Source organism: Sclerotinia sclerotiorum, genomic scaffold (assembly GCF_000146945.2).
Source record: "Sclerotinia sclerotiorum 1980 UF-70 scaffold_2 genomic scaffold, whole genome shotgun sequence".
Classification (NCBI taxonomy): domain Eukaryota; kingdom Fungi; phylum Ascomycota; class Leotiomycetes; order Helotiales; family Sclerotiniaceae; genus Sclerotinia; species Sclerotinia sclerotiorum.
In genome coordinates, this window is record NW_001820834.1 from 2,011,464 (window position 1) to 2,036,641 (window position 25,178).

The 25,178-nt window shown below is 41.6% G+C and overlaps 8 protein-coding genes across 8 annotated transcripts; 4 read left to right on the top strand and 4 right to left on the bottom strand.

Moving 5' to 3' along the window:
- Positions 1 to 72: 72 nt before the first annotated feature.
- On the bottom strand, positions 73 to 944 carry SS1G_01844 (hypothetical protein; the record flags this gene model as incomplete). The annotated part of the gene is made up of 3 exons (XM_001597598.1): positions 73 to 339; positions 393 to 779; positions 840 to 944. 3 exons carry the CDS (start codon positions 942 to 944, stop codon positions 73 to 75), a joined length of 759 nt encoding a protein of 252 aa, XP_001597648.1.
- A 793-nt stretch (positions 945 to 1,737) lies between these two features.
- Positions 1,738 to 2,653, top strand: SS1G_01845 (predicted protein; the record flags this gene model as incomplete). The annotated part of the gene is made up of 3 exons (XM_001597599.1): positions 1,738 to 1,841; positions 2,044 to 2,385; positions 2,503 to 2,653. The coding sequence occupies 3 exons, from the start codon at positions 1,738 to 1,740 to the stop codon at positions 2,651 to 2,653; spliced, it is 597 nt and encodes a 198-aa protein (XP_001597649.1).
- A 357-nt stretch (positions 2,654 to 3,010) lies between these two features.
- Positions 3,011 to 4,877, bottom strand: SS1G_01846 (hypothetical protein; the record flags this gene model as incomplete). The annotated part of the gene is made up of 7 exons (XM_001597600.1): positions 3,011 to 3,066; positions 3,150 to 3,546; positions 3,702 to 3,910; positions 4,053 to 4,138; positions 4,300 to 4,501; positions 4,559 to 4,692; positions 4,765 to 4,877. 7 exons carry the CDS (start codon positions 4,875 to 4,877, stop codon positions 3,011 to 3,013), a joined length of 1,197 nt encoding a protein of 398 aa, XP_001597650.1.
- A 659-nt stretch (positions 4,878 to 5,536) lies between these two features.
- Positions 5,537 to 7,631, top strand: SS1G_01847 (hypothetical protein; the record flags this gene model as incomplete). Its single annotated transcript, XM_001597601.1, has 2 exons — positions 5,537 to 5,609; positions 5,671 to 7,631. The coding sequence occupies 2 exons, from the start codon at positions 5,537 to 5,539 to the stop codon at positions 7,629 to 7,631; spliced, it is 2,034 nt and encodes a 677-aa protein (XP_001597651.1).
- A 3,569-nt stretch (positions 7,632 to 11,200) lies between these two features.
- On the bottom strand, positions 11,201 to 12,247 carry SS1G_01848 (hypothetical protein; the record flags this gene model as incomplete). Its single annotated transcript, XM_001597602.1, has 1 exon — positions 11,201 to 12,247. The coding sequence occupies one exon, from the start codon at positions 12,245 to 12,247 to the stop codon at positions 11,201 to 11,203; it is 1,047 nt and encodes a 348-aa protein (XP_001597652.1).
- Positions 12,248 to 13,191: 944 nt separating this feature from the next.
- Positions 13,192 to 14,745, top strand: SS1G_01849 (hypothetical protein; the record flags this gene model as incomplete). The annotated part of the gene is made up of 2 exons (XM_001597603.1): positions 13,192 to 13,709; positions 13,758 to 14,745. 2 exons carry the CDS (start codon positions 13,192 to 13,194, stop codon positions 14,743 to 14,745), a joined length of 1,506 nt encoding a protein of 501 aa, XP_001597653.1.
- Positions 14,746 to 16,199: 1,454 nt separating this feature from the next.
- On the top strand, positions 16,200 to 19,955 carry SS1G_01850 (hypothetical protein; the record flags this gene model as incomplete). The annotated part of the gene is made up of 3 exons (XM_001597604.1): positions 16,200 to 16,976; positions 17,032 to 17,289; positions 17,346 to 19,955. 3 exons carry the CDS (start codon positions 16,200 to 16,202, stop codon positions 19,953 to 19,955), a joined length of 3,645 nt encoding a protein of 1,214 aa, XP_001597654.1.
- A 2,418-nt stretch (positions 19,956 to 22,373) lies between these two features.
- Positions 22,374 to 23,148, bottom strand: SS1G_01851 (hypothetical protein; the record flags this gene model as incomplete). The annotated part of the gene is made up of 2 exons (XM_001597605.1): positions 22,374 to 22,528; positions 22,578 to 23,148. 2 exons carry the CDS (start codon positions 23,146 to 23,148, stop codon positions 22,374 to 22,376), a joined length of 726 nt encoding a protein of 241 aa, XP_001597655.1.
- Between the last annotated feature and the right edge of the window lie 2,030 nt (positions 23,149 to 25,178).

Sequence of the window (25,178 nt, forward strand, 5' to 3'; positions counted from 1 at the left end):
CTACCGTAGACATCCGCCCGCAGCCCGTTATTTCCGCCGTATACGAACTTGTATGTCACCATGCATTGTCATCTACAACTTTCCTCTTCTACCATCAACAGCCTCTCGAAGCTTGGCAATAACTTCAGATGGGTCTTTGGCTCCAAAAACAGCACTACCTGCAACAATTACGTTTGCTCCAGCATCTGCGGCTTGATCAATTGTTCCAGGACCCAATCCACCATCAACTTCAATATTGAGGTCCGGGTAACGTTTTCTAAGTTCAGCGACCTTTGGCAATTCTGATGCCATAAACTTTTGTCCTCCAAATCCAGGGTGAACCGTCATTACCAAAACCATCTATAATTTATCAGCCTCTCATTCTATTATCTTCGTGCCATGAACGCGCTCACATCTGGTCTTTCTTTTTCCTCAGTGTTCTCGAGGATATCCCACAGCACATCAACTTTCGTATCTGGTTTAATTGCTATTCCTGCCAACATTCCATTGTCATGAATATATCTTATTAATTCCTTTGGATTTGTTTTCGAATCGCTCGTGGTTTCCGGACTTTCCGCCGTGGTGCTTGAGATTGCAGCTTCGTAGTGAAAGCAATAGAGATCACATCCGGCCTTTTGAAATTCTTTTACCCATTTCTTTGGCTCAGCAATCATCATATGGCAATCGAATGTTCCCTTTCCATGTTTAGCAGTTGGTCGATCGACATGGCTTCTAATTTTCGTAACGACAGGAGCTCCAAAAGTAATGTTTGGCACAAAGTGACCATCCATAATATCAACCTACAGGTCAATAACCATTGGTTAGCATAACTTCGTCGTTACGGGTTGGAAATGAAGTACATGGAGCCAATCTGCTCCTTGGCCGATTGTATCAGAGCATTCTTTCCCTAACTTTGCAAAATCTGCAGATAAAATGGATGGAGCAATAATAGCTGGAGGTGACATTTTGGTAAGAAGTCCTTGGTAGGTGTGCTGACAATCGTGAAGTGAATACTAGGTATTTAAAAAGGACTCTTGCAGAAGGGAATTTTAAAGTAGGTACATCAGACAAGTTCTTTGGTGGGGTGTTTCGACTTTCGTTGTAAGATCTCAACTCGTCTCCCCTCACCGAGAGCTTCACTCAATCAAATCTTAAATCCTCAGGCATCAAGGTTATTGATCAATATTCCCTTGTTTTCATGCCATCATCATTCATTGATCGATAAGCCAAAAATCTGCGCTAAGATAAAAAATGCGGGGGAGTCCAATCAAGCAAATTTGTCTCACCAATTAGCTTTCGGAATTCCGATTGCCGGTCAAGAACCGGATAGGATACACCAACATAACTCAAATCTTGATTCAACAAATTCAATAACGTCTAGATCCCTCACCAAAAAATTCATGTGCCTCATATTTCTCACATTTCGGGGAATACAAATTATCAATATAACCTCACGTTTGTGTTGAGAACCGTGTGATTGATCACATATAACCGTATTGATCCATCAAACGAAGCAAATTTGCCTCGAGGCTGTGGATAAATCGTGGATACTCAGATATCCAGTCATACGATGTGATCTCGGATGAGGACATAAATTGCTCAATTTCCTCTTCACCCAGGTCATTTTTGAAAGCCTTGAAGCATACGGAATCCGTTGTCGGCTTCTCTATATTAGGAAGTCCTACTTGCAAAACTCTTCCATCAACTTATTTAAAGTCCTTCGCCAGTCTTTGACATCTGTTCCATACATTCACCATGATGAGTGTCGCTCCAATGCTCCTATACTATCGATGCCCTGCCGATTTGGCTGTTCCTTATCAACGTTACAGTTCCGCTGCATATCCTTCCGTCAGTCTCTATGAGTAAGCGCTCACTCCAGTTCTCGTTCATTCTTTGTTCCCCCGAAAGTACGATTTCTGCTGTTCAAGCATGATATCTTCATGAATTTGAACCTTTCCAAGTGATAGAATGAACCACAAGGTCTTCTCCCCGATGCGAATACTGAAACCACTCCTTTGTTTTCTGTTCCATATCTCCAGAAACTAACACATTCCCCATCACCAGCTCCGATAACGAGCCTCTTTTACCCCGTCCCAATCGTCTTTCCGCCCTTTCAACTGCTCCCTATCCTTCACACACCTATTCCCAACATATGTATGCCGCTCCATCCTTTCACAACGCCCCTGTAAGCGAAGATTCCATCATTCCCGCAATCGTCATCGATGTAATTCCAGCCGAACGGCGTTACTCGTCTGGCTCAGATGGTAGCCCAAATGATACCATCCGACCAAGAAGTAAAACGGGACTAGTTTCCAGACTTGTGAAAAAGAAGAAAGACAAGGCAAAAAATGCTGGGAATGAAAAGGAAAAAAGGTTAACGAAGGTGATCTATATGCCCAGGAGGGAGTATGTATTTCATAATTTTACCTTCGCCGCAGCTACTACCCTTGAGTGTTCTGTTCCGCTGTCACACGTGGCTCGCCTCTTATGAAATGCAGAACATACTAATAAACACCCCCATAGATATCTCAAACATTTTGCCCGAGGTCAGAGTGGTGAATACATAGGCACCGAACCTCATCGTCGCTGGACAGAAGAAGAACTAGAACAAACATTCGGAAGATTCAGACCACCTGCTAGGAGAAATAGTGGAATGTTCTGGGCACGGGGTTAGGGTTTCTCGTCATAGTTTCTATTTGGGTTCTCTTTTTGTGGTTAGGGATAGTATTGGTATTGGTATTGCTAATGAAAGGAGAATAAGGAAATGAATGGAATTGGGCATGACACGGTTGAAATGACATGATGAATGGATATGGATATTATACCCTGGATTTGGGTTTGGGATTTGAAAATGGATATTTTGCCTTAGTCAGGTCAGGGATGCGGAGATTGGTAATAGGAAAATTAGGGGTGAGATTTAATTTGTGGGATGTTGGATTTTTTATGGTTATTGAGTTTTTTGAGTTTGTTATTTAGCAAGCAAGATTGTTAATTGATTCTTTTCTATAAGTGTATACGTATGTGCATCTATCTATGCTTTCCCAAGAATCTCGTCAAAAATCTCAATCAAGCGGTTTACTTCCTCCACTATATCCACATACATTAGCATTCATCATCCTTCCTTATACCAGAAATCCAAAGAGCACAACAAAAGAAAAGACAAAACTCACAACTATTATAATGCACCAAACTAACCCTCACCACACCCTCCGCCCCCAACCCTAGCACCTCCCCACACAAGCGATTACTATAAAACATACCCCAACGAATACCCACCTCCCCACTACTCATCTCATCGACCAATTCCACAAACTCCCTACTCCCTTTCCCTCGCACGGTAAAACTAATCGTACAAACCCGCTTGTTCGTATCCCCGGATGGTTCGCCGAGGATTTGGATATCCGGGCGGGAGAGAAGATATTGTAGGAGGGATTTTTGGAGCGTTTCTTCGTGGAGACGGATGGAGTGCCAGGATTGCGTGGCGAGGTATTCGGTGACTTGTGGAATTGAACTGGTTAGTTCGTAGTTTGAGCCGGCGAGGGCGAGTTTGTCGGCGAGGGTTGTGGACTAGGGTGGAGGGGGAGTGGTTAGTTGGGGTTTGTAGAGAAGGGTTCTAAGGCGGGGGAGATTGAAGAGGGATTGTTTTTGGGAGTGGAGGTTTAGGAGATTTAGGGGACGAGATAGAGATTGGAGGTGTGGGAAATCAGAAAAGCTATGCTCACGGGATTGAAAAAATGACCGAGGGTTTTAAGGGTTTTAAGGGCCGAAGGGGAGGAATATAGGAGGGAAATATGCGGGCCGTAGACTTTGTACCAGCTGAAAGCGTAGAAATCGACGCCTAGGTCTTGGACGTCGACGGGACGATGAGGCGCATAGGCTACTCCGTCGACGCAGACAAGTGCACCGGGAATAGTGTGGACGAGATCGGATACTAAGAGTGAGGTGAGTAGGTGGGACTTGAGATTCGAGGTGGGTTTAGAGAGGAAGTTAGATGGGAAGTGGGGAGCAGGGGAGGTCGATGGCTAAAATTAATTCATGGTGGGTTGCCTTGCAAAGGACCAATTTTTGCTTACTGGTGCGAATATCGTGGATGGTACCAAGGATATTAGAGGCATGTGTGAGAGTTACAAGTGCTGTTTTGGAGGAGAGTAAGGGACGACTAGAACACAAATGAATTAATTATCTGCCGCAAAATTCTCTGGGGAAAATGCATGTGCCTGACTTGTATTGGGCAGGGAAAAGAGTAGACAAAATGGAAGGAAACGTGCAACCGGAGTTAAAATATGGAAAATGAGCAATTGAATGGACGGGTAAACACACAGTGACTCAGAAGTGAGAATGGGGTTGTTGGACGAAGGCGGTGTCCACCATTGGATAGTTAACTTTTGAGATGCAGCGAGGGCAACCCAGGAGGCAATGTTGGATTCGTGATCAATTGATGATACGATCAACTCAGAGTCTGGTGGAAAATTGAGAGCCTGAGAAAGGTTTCGAAAATTCTGGGTTGTGCTTGAACCGAGGACTAAGGGATAATGTCAGTGCATGCGTTACTCGATGAAGAGAAGGGAATAAGATTTACCAATATTGGATGGGGATGTATTGAGGTATTTTGCGGCTGCTTCATATCCTGTAGCGTAACTTGTGTTTGCTTGCTTGCCCACGTTGTATGATCCGCCGAGCTGAACATTGGAGTTGATCAGGTAATCATGGATCCTTTATATGTGTGAGATTATCAGTATGTATATCCCATAGAATGAGATATGTGGCAACGAAATATCAATATACCTGTCTATAACAGTCCCTAGTGTTTGACTACCGCCTGCATTATCAAGATACACTTGTTTCTTGTCCAATGCGGGGAAGCATTTTCTTGTAGCTGTGATATCGAGGGAACTCATTGTCGTACTGTGCTTGGATGTATGACTTTGTAGAAGCAAAGGATTGCAGGATTGAGTAGGAATGGCAAGAAGACTTGTTTACTTATTCTTACTACTTCACGATAGTATGGCATCATGCTGATCATGGTTATCATCGGCATGGATAACAACGTGGGGTTGATTGAGGGGTCCAAATCTAGCTTGCCCAATAGAGCTTCATGTTCAAAAATGACGGATAAATATCAATCCTTCAAATTTGGCTGAATTCCGCAGCCAATTGACTTAAGATATCTTCCCTTTGCTTTTTGACACAATGCAGGAGCATTGAAAGCTGGGTGGCATTGATGTCCAAATCTCAAACTTGAGACTATTCATATAAAAAAAGGTCTCTCTGCAGTGCGTCTATTCGTTGCAGCGCGTAGATGCATGTCTTTATATAGTATCCAATATGATGATAGTCCAAATTTATCATTGAAGTTGTGCAAGTGTCAAGTCCGGATCCCTTTTTTAAACCCAACTTCAGCGCTTCCAACAAAAAATAAACTACACCGCCCTGGCAAAATCGTCATAAGAGGAGCTTCAAATTTATTATGACCTGATAATCCTGAAAATATTTTATTTCTACAAACCCAAATTGATTCTCTGTCTTCTGTCATCTACACATCATCATATTATTAAAAATGAAACGCAAGGCAGATACTCTATCCAATGGCAAAAATGGCAAAAGTATCCTAAAGAAACGTGCAAAGAAGTGTATGCTTTCCATCGACTTTTCCCTCTCTGCTCCATGAACTGACTGAATCTCGTGTGACAGCATTATCGGATGAAGATGCAAAGAAAGCTTTCAGAAAGGGCTTATTCGATAAAGAGGTTCTCAAGAAATATACTAAGGAATATGCCAACTCGGAACCATACAAACACCAAGTTATCAGCCCATTGATCGACGATGCTCTTCTTCGCAGCGTCCGCAACGAAATTCGAGAAAATGTCCACTTTACACCTAAAGAGACGGATATTTATAAAATACATCAATCGGGAGACTTGGCAAATTTGGATGGTTTGGATGATGGTGCACTGGAAAAATTACCCTCTTTACTCAGACTGCGAGATGCATTGTACTCATCTTCGTTTCGAAAATATGTTGCAGAGATTACGGGTTCAGGAGAATTGAGCGGGAGGAAAACGGATATGGCTATTAATGTTTATACGCCAGGTTGTCATCTGTTGTGTCATGATGATGTGATTGGAAGTCGGAAAGTCAGTTACATTTTGTATTTGACTGATCCAGACGTGGCTTGGAAAGAGGAATGGGGTGGGTCTTTGAGGTTGTTTCCTACCAAAGAGTTTGAGGATGATGGTGTGAAGACCATTACTCCTAGTCCTGATACTTCGAAGATTATTCCGCCGGCATGGAATCAATTGAGTTTCTTTGCTGTTCAACCGGGTCAAAGTTTCCACGATGTCGAAGAGGTATATCATGCCGCGAGCAAAGAACAACTGGAGAAGGATAGTGGTCGGGTTAGAATGGCTGTTAGTGGATGGTTTCATATTCCTCAAATTGGAGAGGAAGGATATGTGAAGGGAGCTGAAGAGAAGTGGGGGAAGAATAGCAGTTTGATGCAATTGCAGGGCAATCCAGATAAATACGACTTTCCGAAAGAAGAACCAGTTACAGGGGTGGAATATACTGCTGAAAATTCCGAGGAAAATGGCCTTGAAGAGGCCGATTTGGATTTTTTGCTAAAATATATGGCACCCACTTACCTCACACCGGACACCTTGGACCAAGTTGCCGAACGTTTTCAAGAAGAGTCAAATGTTACCCTTGATGGTCTTCTGTCGGTCAAGTTCGCGGCTAAAGTTCGAGAATATGTTGAAGCACAAGAGGCTGCAGCTCTACCAGAAAGTACCGAGGAAATCGAGAAAGGCTCCTGGAAAGTTGCTAAGCCACCTCACAAACATCGCTTCCTTTATCAACAACCATCTGATTCTCAAGGCTCCGATAACAAAAAAGAGATGAATCCAATTGAAGAGATTCTTAATGTTTTCCTTCCAAGTACTCAATTTCGAAAATGGCTTGAGATTGCTACTTCATGTCAAATTGAGAATTACAATCTCTTGGCACGTAGATTTCGCAAGGGTTCAGATTATGCTCTTGCCAAAAATTACGAGGGTAACCCTAGACTAGAGGTTGATTTAGGATTGACGCCTACAACTGGATGGGGGGATGATGGTAATGATGATGAAGAAAATGAAGATAATGAGAGTGACCATGATGAAGAAGAGGAGGAGGAGGAAGCCAAACAAAAATCCAAGTCCAAGGAGAAAGAAAAGTCAAAAGGAGAGAAAAAGGCATCTGAGCCTGAACAAGAGGAAGAAGATGATGTTGGAGGTCATTTAGTATTCATGGCAGGTGATGATGAAAATGACGAAGATGCAGCAATTTACAAAGCTGCTGGGGAGGAAGAAGACGACGGAGTTCTTTTTACCATGCCAGCTTCATGGAATAAAATGAGCATTGTCTTGAGAGATAGTGGTGTGTTGAAGTTTGTCAAGTACGTTAGCAAAAATGCGAAAGGGGATCGATGGGATATCAGCGGTGCTTTTGGGGTTCAAGAAGAGGAAGATAGTGAAGATGAGGAAGAAGAGGATGGTGAGGATGAAGAAGATGAAGGTAAATCTTCACAGGGGACACAAATCTTACTAGAAGATTCCGATGAAGAGGGAACCTTTAATGGTTTCCCTGACTCGGAACCTGGCAGTGATTCGGATTAATGTAATGAGGAGTCTACGCCTGGTCAATATTGTTTCAATGATAGGATACCCATCTTGGTTCGGCCTGACAACCTGTCATATTCTTGACACATGTGGAGACATTTATGGATAATATTGTGCTCTATTGCGGATACAAAATTCGTGTCAAGTTAGCATTGACTTATTCCAACGTATCATATGAAAGAAAACGGTCTATCAAGTTTTTTGTTGCACATCGAAGTGCATTTCGCATTCGTCTATTAGAGCAACGTGGAGTCTCATAACACTAGTTTGTGATTGACTAAGCCTCTATATCCTAGGCTGAAGTAATCGCCGAAGTAGATATTGTTTAGCCTAGAGTAAAGGGGCATCTTTCAGCAGGGGGAATCTGCAAACTATGCGATTCTGTCTGTAGTTCATGCATGTTGACACATATCACATATTGATGTTTGGTCACAACATCAACGAGTATTACGGTCGAACTCAGCAGTTTTGTCGGTAGGTAGGTACGCAGTAGGTACTACCGAGGGATGCTTCCGATTTCAGCGAAACCAAACAAAAACAATATTTGTTTTTACTCGCTCATCTTTATTTCTAGCTATCTGTCTATCTACTGCAAGTTTATCATACTTTTGAATTCGAACTCGATCCAATGTCAAGTCAAGCATTTTTAAGAACATCTTCAGCCCAGCATTCACCAATTCATTGATTCATCCGCACTAATCAACCAATCAACCAATCAATCATAAACTCAAATGCATTCATTACCTTATTTACCTAGCCAACTAACTAACTGAATAGATAGCTAGGTAAGTAGCTACTAGGAGGTATAGTACGTACATAAGAACTAGATCCAAAATTTAGCGAATGCGAAAGATGTTTCGGTGTATATACGGTTCGGAGTATGTATTCCGAAATGGCAGGGCAGGGTGGTTCGAGCTCGGGCTTTTTGATTATATCATGTGATTTATTGCGAGGTGCGTGGTTTTGTTGCTTGTCTTGAATATGTTGTTCGTTTGGAGAGGAAAGGTTTCACCGCTTTTCTTTTTTTCTGGGGGCAGAATTTGTGGGATATGTTGTGGTTTTTGAGGTTTTGGAAATTAGATAACTGGGTAATTGGATAATTGGGTGATGGGTTACTGATTGGTGTATGGTAAAGGAGAGGTATATAAATACTTTACTACCTAGAAGTTTTATATAGGGATGGATTGTAACGTTAACATCTCCTCCGATATTCGTTCCTTCTCGCCGGTGGGGAACATGCTACGTAAGATTACGATCTCACTCTTCTTCTCATACAATTGGATTCTCATGGTAAGACTTACTTTTGAGTCTGCCGACGGGGTGAGTTTTGTATAGTTCTGGAATTTACAAGGGATGAAACTCTACCTGGCGAGAGTTGGAAGTAATCATCTTCTTATTCAAAAGTAGAAGGATTCATGAGTAGATGGCATTCTTCGGACGTCATACTTGTCGCCGATTACTAGGTATCCGAATATGCGGTGAATTATGGCTTGCAATTGAGGTTGTCATGTAAATGTCAAAGGTCTATGAGAGACTCTTTTCTTTACTCTGTTGTTTTTTAGATCTTCTGGCTCCTGGGTATTCTTTATGCCATATATTTCTTAGTTGATTGTCATTTGTTTACATGTTCAAGAACTCTAAAGTATCGCATCTAGTAGTCAAGAAACATGATGATACCACTTCCGTGGAATATAAAATCTTCCTAATAGCGTGAATGGTACACTAGGTATACGTTGGTTAAGAGGAGCCAAACTTGTTGAAAAAGGGTTTTCCTGCTTGAGTAGAGAGGTATGCGGGATGTTGATGTTGACAAGGGTATCTATGGACTTTCCTGTGGTTGTCAGCATTTAAGAAGCGATGATTGGGATAGAAAGTCTAGTTTACTTTCAAATCTAAGTTTAGTTTTAGATAATTGTTTATAAATGTTGACTTTCGCGGAGAAATTGCAAGTGTAAATGATCCTATCCTTATACATACATCTTCTTCCATGAGCTTCCAGTATATATCTTTGCCAGTTTATAAATTATCATCATAACACGCAAAATCAACCATCCATACCTAGTAGATAAAAATATCCTCAAAGGTCACTTACGAGCACTCTATCTAGAAATGGGTGTTAGGACTCACAAACTCATCAACTCTTCCCATTCTACCACTCTATAGCCTCACTATGTACCTCCAACCCAGAAAACAAACAAGCCATTCTCTCCACAAAATTCCAAGACCTCAAATCAGGTCCCGGCAGAAACCAAACTATTTTCGAATAATAAGAATATGGAATCTTCACCGCGGATGCTGATGCTGATGCTGATGTATGGGCTCACTCACTACAGATCAGATCTCCAACCCTCCATGATCAAGTCATCACCTACAAATTCTCTACCGAGCAGCTTTCTCCCACAATTAATCCCCGAATCAGTGGATCTGCGCTCTTCTTCTCCATTTCACAACAGATATATATATATATATATATGCGCATATCAGGACCGAGTATCCCCTCAAAAATCAATCAACATGTAAGTGATGTAGCCAAGCTACCTCCGTTACCTTCGTTGCCTTACCACACTCCAACCAACCAATCCATCCATCTATCAATTCAAGAAGTGATAAGAACACCAAAGACAGCTAACAGCAAAGTTGAAGAGAAATCTATCCGGGTGGGGTCCTATTCCCAAGAGTATACTATTTTCTGAACGTGATTCTTTAATATCGGTTAAACATAATATGTAATAAAGATTATTTTATCGATTTTATCAAATTTCTCTTGTCTGATAGCTCTAATTTCTATTTCTTCTTCCATTTCCACTTCCATTTCCGCATCTATCCTTTCAGTAAACCATATACCCATCCCCCTCTCTTACACCCAGAATCTCCACCTCCATAAGAAGGAAGATACATCCCCTCAACGCCCTCCCCCAACCAAACGCACATCGCATAATACCCCACCGTAAAAAGTCATAATCAAACACTCCATCTTCACTACCACTTCCTCCTCTTCCTTGAAAATGTAATATCACAGCCGTCTTCGTCTTCGTCTTCTTAGCCCAGACACTCTCCCTCTTCCTACTCCCCCTACTCCTCCCACAAAGCAACAATAACTTCGAATTTCGAATTTCGAATTTCGAATTTCCAAATCCCAAATTCCAAATACTAATTAAATGAAATATTACAAAAAGTATATACGTACTTTCCTGATAAATTTAACCAACAACAATAATATCCGTTTCTAATAAAACGAACGGGGATTTTATTATCTTGTATTAATGTAAAGAATTACACACCGTATAATACCTAGCTAATTATATGAAGCTAGCCTATAATCCAAACCCAAGTCATATACAGAGAAGGATACCTAAAGTTGCAATGTTTGCAATTGCATCCTAAACTGCCTTCCAAAACGCCATGCCATACCACCTCCCATCCAGAATTCATTCGTAACCTCGTATTCATGCTTTCGTTCATAAACTCTAAACCCCGCCTTATCCTATGCATGCCGAAAAGTATAAAGTGCAAAAACTCCTTCCCAAATATGTGTCTTCTTTGCCACTCACGTCCTAGGTCCTTTCCTATTTACTCGAAGGTGATCTCTTTTTCTTTGGTTTCGAAACCATCTCGCCTAATCCTAGAGGCTTCTGCATAACATATTCCTTCTTCGGCCCATCTCCATATTTATGTGTCGTACTTCCATCCGCATTGATAGTAGCGGGTATTCCTTGACTCGGTCTCCTAATTTGATCTTCATGCAATCGATCTAAGCTCTCCCCCATAACTCCATATTTCGCCCAGTTAACCGGTGGACACCGCACAATATTCTGCGGCATTGGCAGTTTCTCCCATTCTGCATCTTTAGCTGAAACTCCATTAATTTGTTGACCATCCATCCTAGACTCCTCATCTTTGTCATCATCTTCATCACTGCTACTCTCTCCATCCGCAGCCACTGCTCCAGTCCTCCTAGCATTCTCCTCCCTCTCCTTCTTCTCCCCCTCCCTTAAACTCCCCACAAATCCCTCTGGATCTTCCATCGCCCGCTCCTTAATCCTTTGCAGCGTGATCATATCCCTTTGCGCATTCCTCGCCTGCAACTGTAATATTGAAATCGTACTTCTCATCGCCAAGACATCCGGGTTCTGATCCAGGTCAATCGTTTGTGGTTTTGGTTGCGGCATTGACACTTGGGGCGCTTGTTGTGTATGCGTATATTTTTCTCTGGATGAATGAGCTTGTGCTTGCGCGGCTGGATGGCTTTGAATTGGTTGAGGGGTATTTTCGGCTGTGCGACTATTATTCAACATTGCGATATTCTTTCCCCCTGTATGATTTCGTTGTGGCTGTCCTGATAATTGCGATTCCGGCCGTATCGCTCCATTTTGTGCGCCAGGTCCCAAATTCACGTTCGCATTCGCATTTGAATTCGAGGCCAACCTCGCGGCCGATAATGTAGGAGTGATAGGCGAAACAGGCGGCGGAACCGGACTTGCGGATCTAGAAATTGGAGACCTAGATGTATGAGAAGGAGGTGAAGATCTCTGAGTCGAAGTAGAGTTATTATTTGCAGGACTGGGCGCTGCAGTGGAAGAGGAATTTGAACTTGACACCATGTGGTGAGGCATTTTGAATTTGATGGTGGGCATTTGCGAAAGCTTGCGCGCGCCTTTGTAAATAGTACAGAGTAAATAGTATGAACTGCGGAGTCGGATTAGTTTTATCCGTGATTTTCCAAATGCCGGTGGCTGATGATGGAATTGGAAAGGCTGTGTGCGGGGAGAGGAGAGGCGATAATTGGTGGGGGTTCTTGAAATTTGATTGGTTATCGTAATTCTCTTGGCCGAGTGGTTTTTTGTTGGGGAATGCTTATTTATGATTATCACTTAGGTAATCCAGTCAGTTTCTTGATTGCCGAGTCATTTAGTTGAAAGAAAGCGAGTTGTCGATGCGATGCTTAGATGTGTGTTGAACAAAGGGTAAAAAAGATAAAAAAAGATGTAAAGAATTGTAAGCTTTGTGATTGTTTAGATTTCCTTGATTTAACAGATTGTTGGATCATTTTATGAGTCAGGGGAAATGGAGAAATTAATTACATAAAAGGAAAGCTTGTTCTTTTATTAGTGTCTGGAGTTTTCCTCGCTTACAAAGTGGTTCGGTGGAGAATTCGATCATGTTCATGTCACTCGGTGGCTCTTGCTTAAGCTCATGCTCAAGCTGTCTTTGAAAGTGGCCCAAGCTACCTACCTACAGCTACTACGGCTCTAGAAGCTCCTAGATTGTGCCTCACCTAGGTATAAACAATAAATGCCTAATAGATATTTACTTCCTCTTCTGTTCCCGAATCATCAAACTAAGTTTATATCAACATCTACAGATAATTAGTAATCCTAAGCAAAACGAGCAAGTGCAAGTACTCAAAGTACTTGTTGTTGCTTTGAGCTTCATTCTAAAACCAATAATGTTCCAAAAAGTCATGTCGTCATAGCGGAGAATAGTTAAAAGATGTGATTCCAAAATTTCGGTTTTCCCTTTCTCTTCCTTCACTTCCTAATCTTGTTATCGTTATACAATGGACATTAGCCCCCTTGGCATTGCCAAAGTCACTATTCCCAATTTACCTTTGATTATCAAAACTACTATTTTAGCATTGTTTTCCCGTTCCCCAAATGCCTCAGTCCAGGATGTTATTACCGAACTTATAGTTACCGCTGCACGACCTATGCTTAGCACTCCTGCAGCCATTTTAAAATCTCAAATACAATCTCAAATAGACTGGGGAATATGGGGACAAATGTGGATTGCCAAGTATACAATCCCAAGACCTCAAGATGATTGTAGTGCCGATACAGGTGTCTATAGTGCTAGGGATGCTTTGGTGAAAGCAATAGAAGAACTTGGGGGTGAACAGAATGCCTTTGATCTACCAGAAACAGTAGATGTGGAAGCCGAGTGGACAGGATATCGTCATGGAGTCTCGATTTTTGCTCGTCGACCAAACATACCCGAGCATGAGCAATACAGGACGATGATGAGAGAAGTGGCTACGAATGGTCCCACGATTCTTTACTTCCACGGCGGAGCTTTCTGGTAAGGAAATCATAATGTCCGACGTCTTTTTCTAAACTCAACATGTAGCCTAATGGATCCCGTTACGCATCGACCGACAACGTCTGCATTGGCTCAACAAACTTATGGCAGGTGCTTTTCAGTTCGCTATCGATTGGCACCACAAGATCCATTTCCATCTGCACTTTTAGATGCGCTGATTGCTTACCTTTCATTGATCTCTCCTCCCCACGATTCTTTCCATGAACCTGTTCCACCTGGGAAGATCATCCTCTCAGGAGACTCGTCGGGGGCGGGATTGGCAACATCGCTTTTGCTACTATTGAAAACTTTGAATCGGATGGGCATCAATTCCATCCGTTTCCACGGCATCGATGTACCAATTAATGCGAACGAAATTGCTGGTCTTGCCATTACCTCGCCTTGGCTGGATATTTCCCGGTCTCTGCCTTCTGTAACGAGAAACGCCCAATACGATATGATAGCGCCACCTTCGTCAGATTATACAGCACCTCACCCCAATTTTCCTCACGATTCAGTCTGGCCAGCCAGGGCACCTCGTGTCGAAACTTACTGCGAGGCATTGATGGTAACCCATCCCCTCGTTAGTCCACTTGCAGCCAACAAAGAGCATTGGCGCGGTGTAGCACCAGTCTACATAAGCGTAGGCTGGGAAAGTATGCAAGATGAAGCAGAGATACTCGCGCGTAGAATTCATGAAGCTGGAGGAACAATTATATTCGATGGCTATGTTGGGATGCCACATTGCTTTGCGATGATGCCTTGGAATGAGGCTGGAAGAACTGCCTTTAATAATTGTGCAAGGTTCTGCGTGGAAGCGGTCCACGGCAGAGTAGCGAAAAGGAGTTTTGGATTGTGGACGAATAAGCATGGAAAGTCCGAGTCAATTCAGCTAGAGAACTTGGGAATGTGTAATAATGAAAGAAAAGTAGATCTTGACGACTTTCTCGTAAACGAACTGCTAGAAAAGCAAAAAAGATGGAGGATCGATTTGGAAAGGAGCTTGAGAGGTTGTGAAAAGACGAGGCAGCGATAAGAAACTCGATAGAATTAGCAAAGTTACAGCTAGAGAATATTAATAGATTTTGGTAGTAGACAGCTTTTCCCTGTGCTTTTATTGTCTGGGAAAAGCTTGGGTCTTCAAACTGCTGCTCCAATAGGCGATATTCTGTCCTTTTGATTCGGTGTAGAAAGATGGACCCAAATTCAATAGATTTTGTCTGCGCCGTACGAACCACGAGCCCTATTAATAAAGTGGGAGTCGTGGAACATCAGTTATGCACGGATCTTGTGAGCTGTGAGTAATATCCGAGTCAAAAGGCTCAAATGTTGAGTCGCTACACATGATAGTTCTAAGTTGAGTAGCTTCAATAATAGAAAGGAAGGACAATGGTTTTGTGCCTCTCAAGGCACATCAGTTGATACTTATCATCTCATAATTCAAGCTCGCAGCTGACTGCCTGATCGCATTATACCTCGTGATTGGATGTATAGTATTATGTCTCAAGTAACAAATAAGATTCTGACATCCACAATTCCCTACTTAATTTCTAGAAGACACCTTGAAGATATATAATCAAAGCTAAAGAAAGAGGATCGAATTATTGAAGAGAAACTGGAAAATGCTAGAAATGCACGGTTAAATAATGTCGTTTGTGTGGAACTGATGCACTGCATCAAACTAGAAGATGGGACGAGCGGGACCTGAAAAAAAAAGGAGACACGGACTACAAAACCCCACTAGCCCTAAATCACTTTGGGAATAGTGTCTTAGGATAGAAGTTAATCCGGCTCCGAAAGTTCGAGGCATGTAACGACTGAAGTAAAATATTTCGAACTTTTCTTACAATGACCTTGTGAACATATGAGTAAATGAAGACATTTTGATCTTTCCAATTGATCTTTGACTTCTTGGTGGGCCCTTGTAGGGCAGGTGAGGCTTAAATACAGCTATGTAAAGCTCCTGATTTGTTCATGTGTTTGTTATGAGAGTTGTTTGTTTACTGATGTTCAAGTACTTCCAGACTACCTACCGACCATTTACTATCACCATATTCAAGCTTCACTATCTGCCAATACCTAGTATGGGGCTATGCGTATAATCAAAAAATCTATGTTACTTGTCATTCATTAAATTTCTTTCAGCTGATCTCTATCATTCATTTCATCTCTAGGCTTTGGAGAGAATCGGAGCCTGGTTACTGCCTCATTCTTATCATCCAGGCGCGCCGTATTACAAAGGGACCGATCTTAATTATATGGCACAGAAATATATTCAATTTCCAAGATTCGAGAGAAATAATTGGTCTGGTTGTCCCAAGTTCACATCAGGTGAAGTAGCCCCCTCGACTAATCAGTATCACTGCCTTGCAAACACACTGGACTACCTTCACCCACACTATCAATATTGAACAATTGATTTTTCTTTCCAAAGTCTGTCAAAAACGACTTTGCTGCTGAATCAACAATTTTCTCCACACTCTTTTCAAAATGGAGGAAAGGTTAACCCAGCCATGTAAAGACTCCTCCTTAATTCCCTCCACATATCCTCCTCCTCCTTTTTGTACTCCATCATTTGTTTTTGGCTCAATCACTAATGATCCTGATTACGAAGCTACTCAGCCTACCGATGAAGCAACTCGGCTTGGTAATGGTAATTCCGGTTTGACCGATGAAGATGCTGCAGACATCGTTTGCATTCTCCATCCTGATTCCGAACCTGCTCGCCGGGTTTGTTCCGAAAACTACAAATGGAACCCGAATAATACAATCAGCCTTGAAGGTGATATATCTGACTCAGAACCCCAAAGTCTGATTCCCTGCGACCTGGCACTCCGACTGTCGGCGGATTTAAAAGATCCTAATCTGGGCTGGATTTTTGGTCGAAGCCACGAACGATGCGACGTCGTGATAAGAGCAGGCTCGCCCCATCAGGTCAGCAATCAACACTTCCGCATTTACCTCAATGAGCACTGTATTCTCATGATAGAGGATATGTCCACTAATGGTATCGCGGTTGATGGTACTCTGCTCCAATATAAGTACAGGAAAGAAGGTAAACCCCATCGGCAAATTCTTGAAAACGGGAGCATTCTCTCCATACCTTTATTCAAAACCAGGGCCCTCAATTTCAATTTTATCATTCGGGTACCGCAGCGTAGTTATAAAGCCCAAGAGGCTTATGAAAACAACTTCGATGATTATATGCGTCGAGCTCAAGAAACTCAAGTCCGACACGTCGTTGAGGGTGGCGCAAATAGGCAACCAGTAAGTGATTGCTATGTCATTAAAAAAAATGGCACGGTTGCTGATAGATACATAGCTTGACCTCTTCCCGAACGCTGCTAATCGAGGTGCAAGCTCTTCCTTGATGCTCAGAAAGCGACGGGAATGGAAAGGTGGTGAAAAATACCACAAGATCGACATGGTCGGCAAAGGTGCTTTCGCCGTCGTTTATAGAGTGACTGACAGAAGAACCGGAATTCCCTTCGCTGCCAAGGAGCTTGAGAAGAAAAAGTTCCTGAAGAATGGAATCCAAAAAATCGATTCCGAGATTAAGATTATGAGCAAGATTCAACACGTAAGTTTTCTCTCGTCTCCGTGGTATTCTAACTAGCAAATGCTCATAAGTCCCAGGAAAATGTAGTTTCGTTCGTCGAATGTATTGACTGGGATGATTATCTATACATTGTCATGGAGTATGTGCCTGAAGGAGATCTTACAGGCCTCATTGCAACATGTCATCACCTGCCTGAACATGTAGTCAAGGACATAGCCGTCCAGCTATTGAGCGCATTGAAGTATCTTCATTCGCTAAATGTCACTCATCGTGATATCAAACCTGACAACATTCTATGCCAGAGTCGCAATCCTATTCACGTCAAACTGACCGACTTTGGCCTGTCAAAGATGATTGATACAGAAGACACATTTCTACACACTTTTTGTGGCACATTGCTATACTGTGCACCAGAAGTTTACAATGAATATCCGCAATACAACCTCGCAGGTCAAAGAACCAATCGTCGTGACAATACCGCAACGCAGCAGAGATATGACCACGCTGTTGACATTTGGTCCCTCGCCTGCGTACTGTTTTATGCGTTCTGCGGATCTCCGCCATTTCCTGTAGGAGGTAACTCACATCATACGCAACTACTCCGAAAAATCATGGGAGACGCTCTAGATGTCAGGCCTTTACAACATGTCAAAGTATCAGATAATGGAAGAAGTTTCGTTGTAAAAATGCTTCACATAAATCCAGAACATCGTGCTACTATCGAGGAATTAGAACAAAGTCCTTGGTTGACGGGAGACGTAGATGAAACAGATGATGAAGATATTGAAGAGCTTGCGCTGCCCGCTTCTCAGTTAAATTTGTTGGACAATCCCGAGAGTGGAGATGAAAATAATGACTTTGGTGCTGACATGATCAATTTTCAACCTCGCAAGAATCCGAGCAGCTTTAACACTGATGACTCGGACGATGAGGGGCCTGCAGAAGTGGAAAGCTCAATGCCGAGTAATTTCGGTGAAAATACCCCTGGTGCCGAAAGTCTTGTAGGACAAGAAGGTTATGAGTTCATCCGAAATCCTGCAAATAATGGTCGCCTATTTGGAGAAGTTGATGTGGATTCCTCCGCTTTAGGAAGCTCCGGAGCCGTACCGTTAGGTCAATTGGACCTTCCCACTCCAATCCAGCACATTCGAAATAAGCATCCTCGCCAGTTTTCAGAGCAAGACAAGACAAAACCTTTTGCAAAATTCAAGACTCACCTTGAAGCCGCCAGCGCCATGCCAAAAACACCACCTCCACCACCACCTTCAACTCGCCGTCGTGTTGTAACTCCAGCTGCGAAATACTTCGAAAATGGAGTTACGCAAAATTTCTCGAGCCTTATGGGTGCTGTATCTCAACTGGGTCATTTGCAGATGAATTCTCCTTCCATTTCACCAAGCGAAATCTCAGCAGACCAATTACTAAATCTGTCTCATGCCCAGACGGACAATACGAGTCTCCGAAGACCTAGAGACAACAGTAATGTTTGGCACCCTGAAGATCTTCCGCCGCAGAAACGCCAAAAATCCACGCGGACAATTGACTTCTTGTTACCCCCGCAAACATTTTGGAATCCTAGAGATAAGTCGACTCACCATGAGGATTATCCACCCATGTTAGCGACCGAGTGGAATCGATATGTTGAACTTGCCGAGTCAAAAGGAGAAAAGTTTCAGCATGGTTGCACAACATTTGAGAACGTGATGGTTAGCTTTAGAAGCAATAGCAAGACTCCTTCAATAGGATCAAGTGTGTCGTTTCGAGCTCAATCTGAACCTTTGGTTGAAGGGGCACAAACTTTTCCACGATTGGCGCGCGACGTACGAAGACTCAGCGATGACGCTTCTGCACAGCAGAGCATAGCCTCTAGGGATAATTTGTCTATCCATAGCAACGTATCTCCGCCTCAAGTAGCGCAAACCTCGGGACCTAATTCAATGGTGAACGCCGGTACGAAAGAAGATAACACATTGCTTCCTACGATTGAAGCTAGGGCAGAAGGCACATTAACTACCGACCTAAAAGACAACATTGCTGCTAGAAACGATTTCCAGGTTCCTAAGCGGGTGCTTGCAAAGTTTTCTGCAACTCCAGACTCTTATATACCAACCATCTCTTTCAACGTTACGGAGCCCTTTACATCTTGGGGTCGCGGCTGCTTCAATACCATCCCATACACAACCCGCGATAATGTTCGAGTTGCAGTTCCAAGATACGCCTTTAAGCTTTTACTATTCAAAAATGGTTTCTATCCCTCAGATGGAAATTATATCGAAGAATGGAACAAGAGCCGTGGTGATGAAGAAGGCTTCAGATTCTTGATCTCTACCAAGTCCTCCGCAGGTCTAACAATCAATGGTACCAAGCTTCCAAGCCATAATTTTGAGGATCCATTGTTAGAATCGAAGTATTGGGGAGAGATTCGTAATGGCGACATTATCACCATTAGTAATTCGAAGAACACATTGTTGAAACTCAAGTTTGAATGCTTCTGGGGTATGGGTAAATTTAAGCGGAAGGACTCCAAGTTCTTTCTCTACAAGGAAACAGATCATATTGCCACAATTGATCGGGCTTGTTTGAAACTTCAAAATGCTGTTCTCGAAGAACGCTCGAAACGAATGGTAGAGGGAAAAAAATTGGCTAAAGAGATCAATCATCAACGAAAAGAATCTGTGGGCCTTTAATCTTAATCCGGGTCTTTCGTATTTTGGCCTCACGCCCATATCTCGTCAATGGTTCCTCGACGAGCACCTTTTGACGCAAAAATTTTGTACTTTTATGAACATTACTTTTTTCCTTCGTTGTACCATCATCTGTTATACACATACCACAGGGGAGTTTTTTGGCTGCTTGACTTAGCTTATTTTTTGCTATTGCTTAGCTTGATGGTTTTGTTCCTTTCCTTATTTGATTTGAGCTAATTTTTCTTTGATATGAAATGATGCGAGTTTTTGGTGATTTTATTTCAAGAGGGGTGGATACTTTTCTATTTGAAATGGAAGGATGGACGGGAAGTATGAATGAATGATATTGGTGGTATGGATAGGTCGCAGAGAGTTCAGATTGGGCTGAATTTGCAAGGTGCTAATATGGATGAAAATAAATGTACCATCTATAATGAAGGAAGAATAGTTTGAATATCAGTTAATAACAAAAAAGAGTTAAACAAGATTTATTTAGATTTCTTATGACTTTGGTGATGTATACTGGTGATAATGACGAGGTAGCTAACGTAGAAGTATTTAGTACCTCTGTAGCTTTAGTAGGCAGTTCCTTTGCTAAATTATATTTATTTACAATTAATCATACACATGTAACATCATCAAATTTTTATTTTTTTAAAGAATTCAAGCATTCTCCGCATTCACAACCTTCTATTTTTTGTTCATCGTTTCCCTTCTAATTAGGTAAGTATTTCTCATTTCCCCATCTCCCCATATCCTTCCTTTGCATTCCAGAAACATGACACGATTGAGGATTGTTTGTTGTTAATAATAGTTGTCAATAGCGATTATCGATTATCTATATTTATTATCTATCTTATCTTATTTTATTCATATCTAGCTAGTATTGATACCTAATCATAAGATCACTGTTGTCAGCTTAGTTCAATTCAGTTCCATTCGCTCTTAAGTTCTTGAGTTCTTGAGACTTTATAATGATGATGATATACAAGATACTAGGTTCCTTATAGGTATAATTATTCGAGTAGATAGGTATCTTTAAGTTTTTTTGAGTATCTAACGATTAGTATCTAGGTAATCTTATATTACTCGAGTATGCCTAATAAATAATTTAATAGGTATATAGAAAAGAAATCTTAAGTCTTAAATCCTAGATCTTAGAATTGAATGTTTATTTATTCATTTATCTATTTATTTAATATCTACCTATCTATCTATCTCTCATCCATCCATCCATCTACCCATCCATCAACCTAGCAACCATATACTTATCTAGTACGCAATACTCACTTATAAGAATTTAACAACCAAATTCCCCATCTTCATCTTCATCTTCATCTTCATTTTAAATTAATTAATACAATAATAAATGAATATGTTGTATTTTATTCTATTCTATTAATATTCTACATTCTATTCTATTCTACACCACATCCTTCACACACCACACCTCACAACCCCTCAACTCCAACTCAAACTCAAACTCAAACTCAAATACCACAACTCCCATCTAACTCCCTCTAGTTCCTTCCCAAACCATACAAACCCCCCAAAACCCATAACCCCAAATAATCCCAATCCCAACCCCAACCCCGTTAGATCCAACGTACATACATACATCATACATACATACATACATAATGCATAATGCATAATGCATAACCTTAATTAATGCATAATGCACATATATCATATATGCACTAATTACTATATACCAAGTCCGTATGTACTCGGCGATCCCCAAAACCCTGTGCTGTGCAATGCGATGCGATGCATGCTTCTGCAGATAGACAGATATGAATTACCTTCCTTATCCATGAAATATTCGCATCGCATGAGCATGAGCATGAGCACAAGCACGAGGGAATTACAGATCTTGGAGATACTAGGTAAGCCTGTTGTGAAACTATTTGTGTAAATTTTTAATGTTTCAAGAGGCTCAAATACCTAGTTAAATCGCACAGAAATTATCCATCACCAAATAAATCATCAAAGTTTTGTTTATATGATATCAATTCCATTAGTCTATCATTCAACATACTCTTCTAAACCGTAGTCTCGAATCTGACTTGCTTTAACCTCTTTATCAATTCAACTCAACTCCACTCCTCTACTTGAAACTTATCGAACAACAATTGTAGAAGGAAGAAGAAAACGCCTCTAGAACTTGTTGCCTTTTTGAGCCAATGTCATACATGATATGTTCTCGATATAGTATAGAATCAAGAATATTCATGATTGCAATACCTTTCATTTCATGCCTCCTTTCCATCACCATTCATCACCAAAAAAATTAATCCTCCAGACCATCATCGTCATGCGTAAAATACATTATAGGAAGTACAAAAAAACCCTTCAACAATTGAATCAAAGTTGTCGGGTATGAAGCGAAAGACGTTCATCCAGAACTAAGGGTTCTTAGTTGAGGGTGACGATGGCAGCAAATGCAAGGAACACAAATGCTAGTGGGGAAGAGAACTCAGCAGCTGCTGAAGTTGGCGCTGAGGTTGCACTAGAGGTGCTACCAGCGGTGGTGGAGGTAGAAGTTCTAGATGCGGTGGTGGTTATAGATCCTATTTGCTTGTTAGTTGTGATTTTATAGTAATTTTGTGGAATACATACTAGTTGTCGAAGTAGAGCTAGAGCTAGAGCTGGAGCTGGAGCTGGAGCTGGATCTAGTAGCAGTGGAGGTGCTGTTGCTGCTTGTGATAATAGAAGAAGAGGAAGATGAAGAAGCAGCGGAGGATGAGGTAGAAGATGAGGATGATTCAGAAGTAGAAGAAGCGGTTGATGAAGATCCAGAAGTGGAGGATGCAGTTTCGGAAGAGGAAACACTTGTGGAAGAAGCGGTGACAGTTGAAGCAACAGCAGTAGCGCCGGAGACTTGGAATTGTTCACTGTAATTTGGTGTGGAGGTAGAATCTTCAATTCTGATAGCGTAGAGACTGGAATCGAGTGTAGCAGGCGGTGTCCAAGTGTAAGATGTTCCACTTAATCCACTTCCGATGGTGGAGACGGTGCTGAGAGAGGTGGATGGGCCATTCATCAAAACGAGAGTGACAGGTCCTTGGGCATCTGACCAGGTAATGTTGAAGGGGGATCCAGCGGTGACTTCGAAAGATGGGTTGGTCAATTGAACGGCACTTGCGAGAGTGGCTGCTGCGGCAGCGAGGAAGAGATTGCTGAATTGCATTTTGATTACTGGAATGTTTGAGAAATTGGGATTGCTGAAGACGATTGTATATAAAAACTATATAAGAAAACCTGTCAGATTGTTGATTCTAAGAGCTCTTGACGCATAGCAACATTAAGATGCAAAGCGCATTCAGAGATGAAAGATTGAGGTGAGGTATTTATTTATTTATTTACTTACTTTGAGAGTGAATGAACTTACGGATTTCCGAAGAATAAGATTATAATGTAATTCGATGAAGTTTGTGAATGAATGACGGTTATTATCCAAGCAGGAATAAAATATAATTGAAAGGAGAACGATGTTGAGAATTTCGAGGAAGGAATGAATTGGTTGGAAGATGGGCCCCTTCTTATTAGGAATAATTTTGAGGGAGATGGAGAGATGGGGAGATGGGGGAGAGATACCCTTGGCATGGATAAAAGGCGGACAGGGCTTATCAATTGTTTATTTTGTGATCAAACAGGGGAGTAAACAGGGGGAGTAAACAAGGGTAACGACGCTAAATTTCATTTTATTTTACGTATTTTTCATATACTAAACTTTTATCCAGCATATTTTCATACTCTCTCTGATTGGAATTGACTTTTATTTTACATGGTTGTGAGATCTTATAGATAGGTACCTACATAAACATTATATGATTTGGTATACATATAATTGCCTAGTATGCATAGACTGAAAAGGCGAACGATCGTGGAAATTGAAAACAGACTACTGGAAAGTACTAGTTTCAGGGGTTTATGTTCGATCGAACCAATCATCAATTGGTCTTTTTTCCTTCCTACACTTCACCTCACTTCACACTTCGCTCTTCTTCACTCTTCACTTGACTTTCAATTTCTCCATTCAATCTGCCTCTCCGTCTCTCCACACAACACCATCTAACTTCACCAGCAAGAACTCCTACTAAACCCCATTCAAGAAGAGAAGCGATAATTGGTTAGTTAGACACTCGGAGTCTTCAAATCCCCGATGTTTTTCTCAATCTTATATTGAAATATCGATATCAATTGACCTATGAAATCCCTGAAATCTCAAACTATTCATAAATTTTAGCGGGAGTTAGAAGATTCCGAACCTTTGATTCATTCATCAATTCTCTTTTCCAATGGATTTTAGTATGAATTTCTATTAGTGAATCTAGATGGCAGTCAATTAATTTCCCAGTTGCTAGGCAAGAGTTGCTAGACAAGAGTTGCTAGACAAGATGTTCTGGGAAAGCTATTGAAGACTTGTTGATACTTGATAGACAGAAAAACACCAATTGACGACAAACCGCATTCTCCACATTCCCAGGGAAAATAGCTAAGCTTATAGAATACGAAATGTAAGCTCGTGGCGTTTTCCCATCCTTTTCAATGGCACAGCACAGCATTTAAATATGTAGCCTTCGTCCTTGATGACTTTAGAGTTACTGTATATCCAAAAATAAATAAACTTATTAATGGTTGGCTATCAACAAATAATTCACAAAGTCTCCATCTAGACAGACTCTAGAACCGCCTCAATAATCAATAAGTGAGTGGCCTAGCCCCAAAAAAGAACCCCTATTTGACACAAGGTTTGAGCGTTTCGTGGTGCGCTAATACAATACTTAATATTACCTCCCTCCTACTCCGTAGATTCCGATAGCTGGACTCAGAAGTCATAGCGGTAGCGGTCAGAATGGCGTGTCTTGAAAGGTTAGTCGGATAAGATTATGCTTCCTTTAAATTTCATCGAAAGAACATACCTACCTACGTATTTATATATATATATACATATATACATATTAAACGCAACAAATTCCCAACCCACCAAACAATCTATAAACCCCTCCGCCAAGCCCTTCCTCTCCCTACCAGAGCCTAGAGTACCTACCTACATACCCAAACAAGGCCCATCAAACTCCGCAACCATGGCATCATCAAGATTCAACACAGATCTTTAGAGGGGTCCTCCACGGTCTTCATACCCACTCCTGTAACATCCTCCGCACTGTGTCTTGCATACAGAGATCTACTCGTACTTTTTGCTCGTGTCTTAGT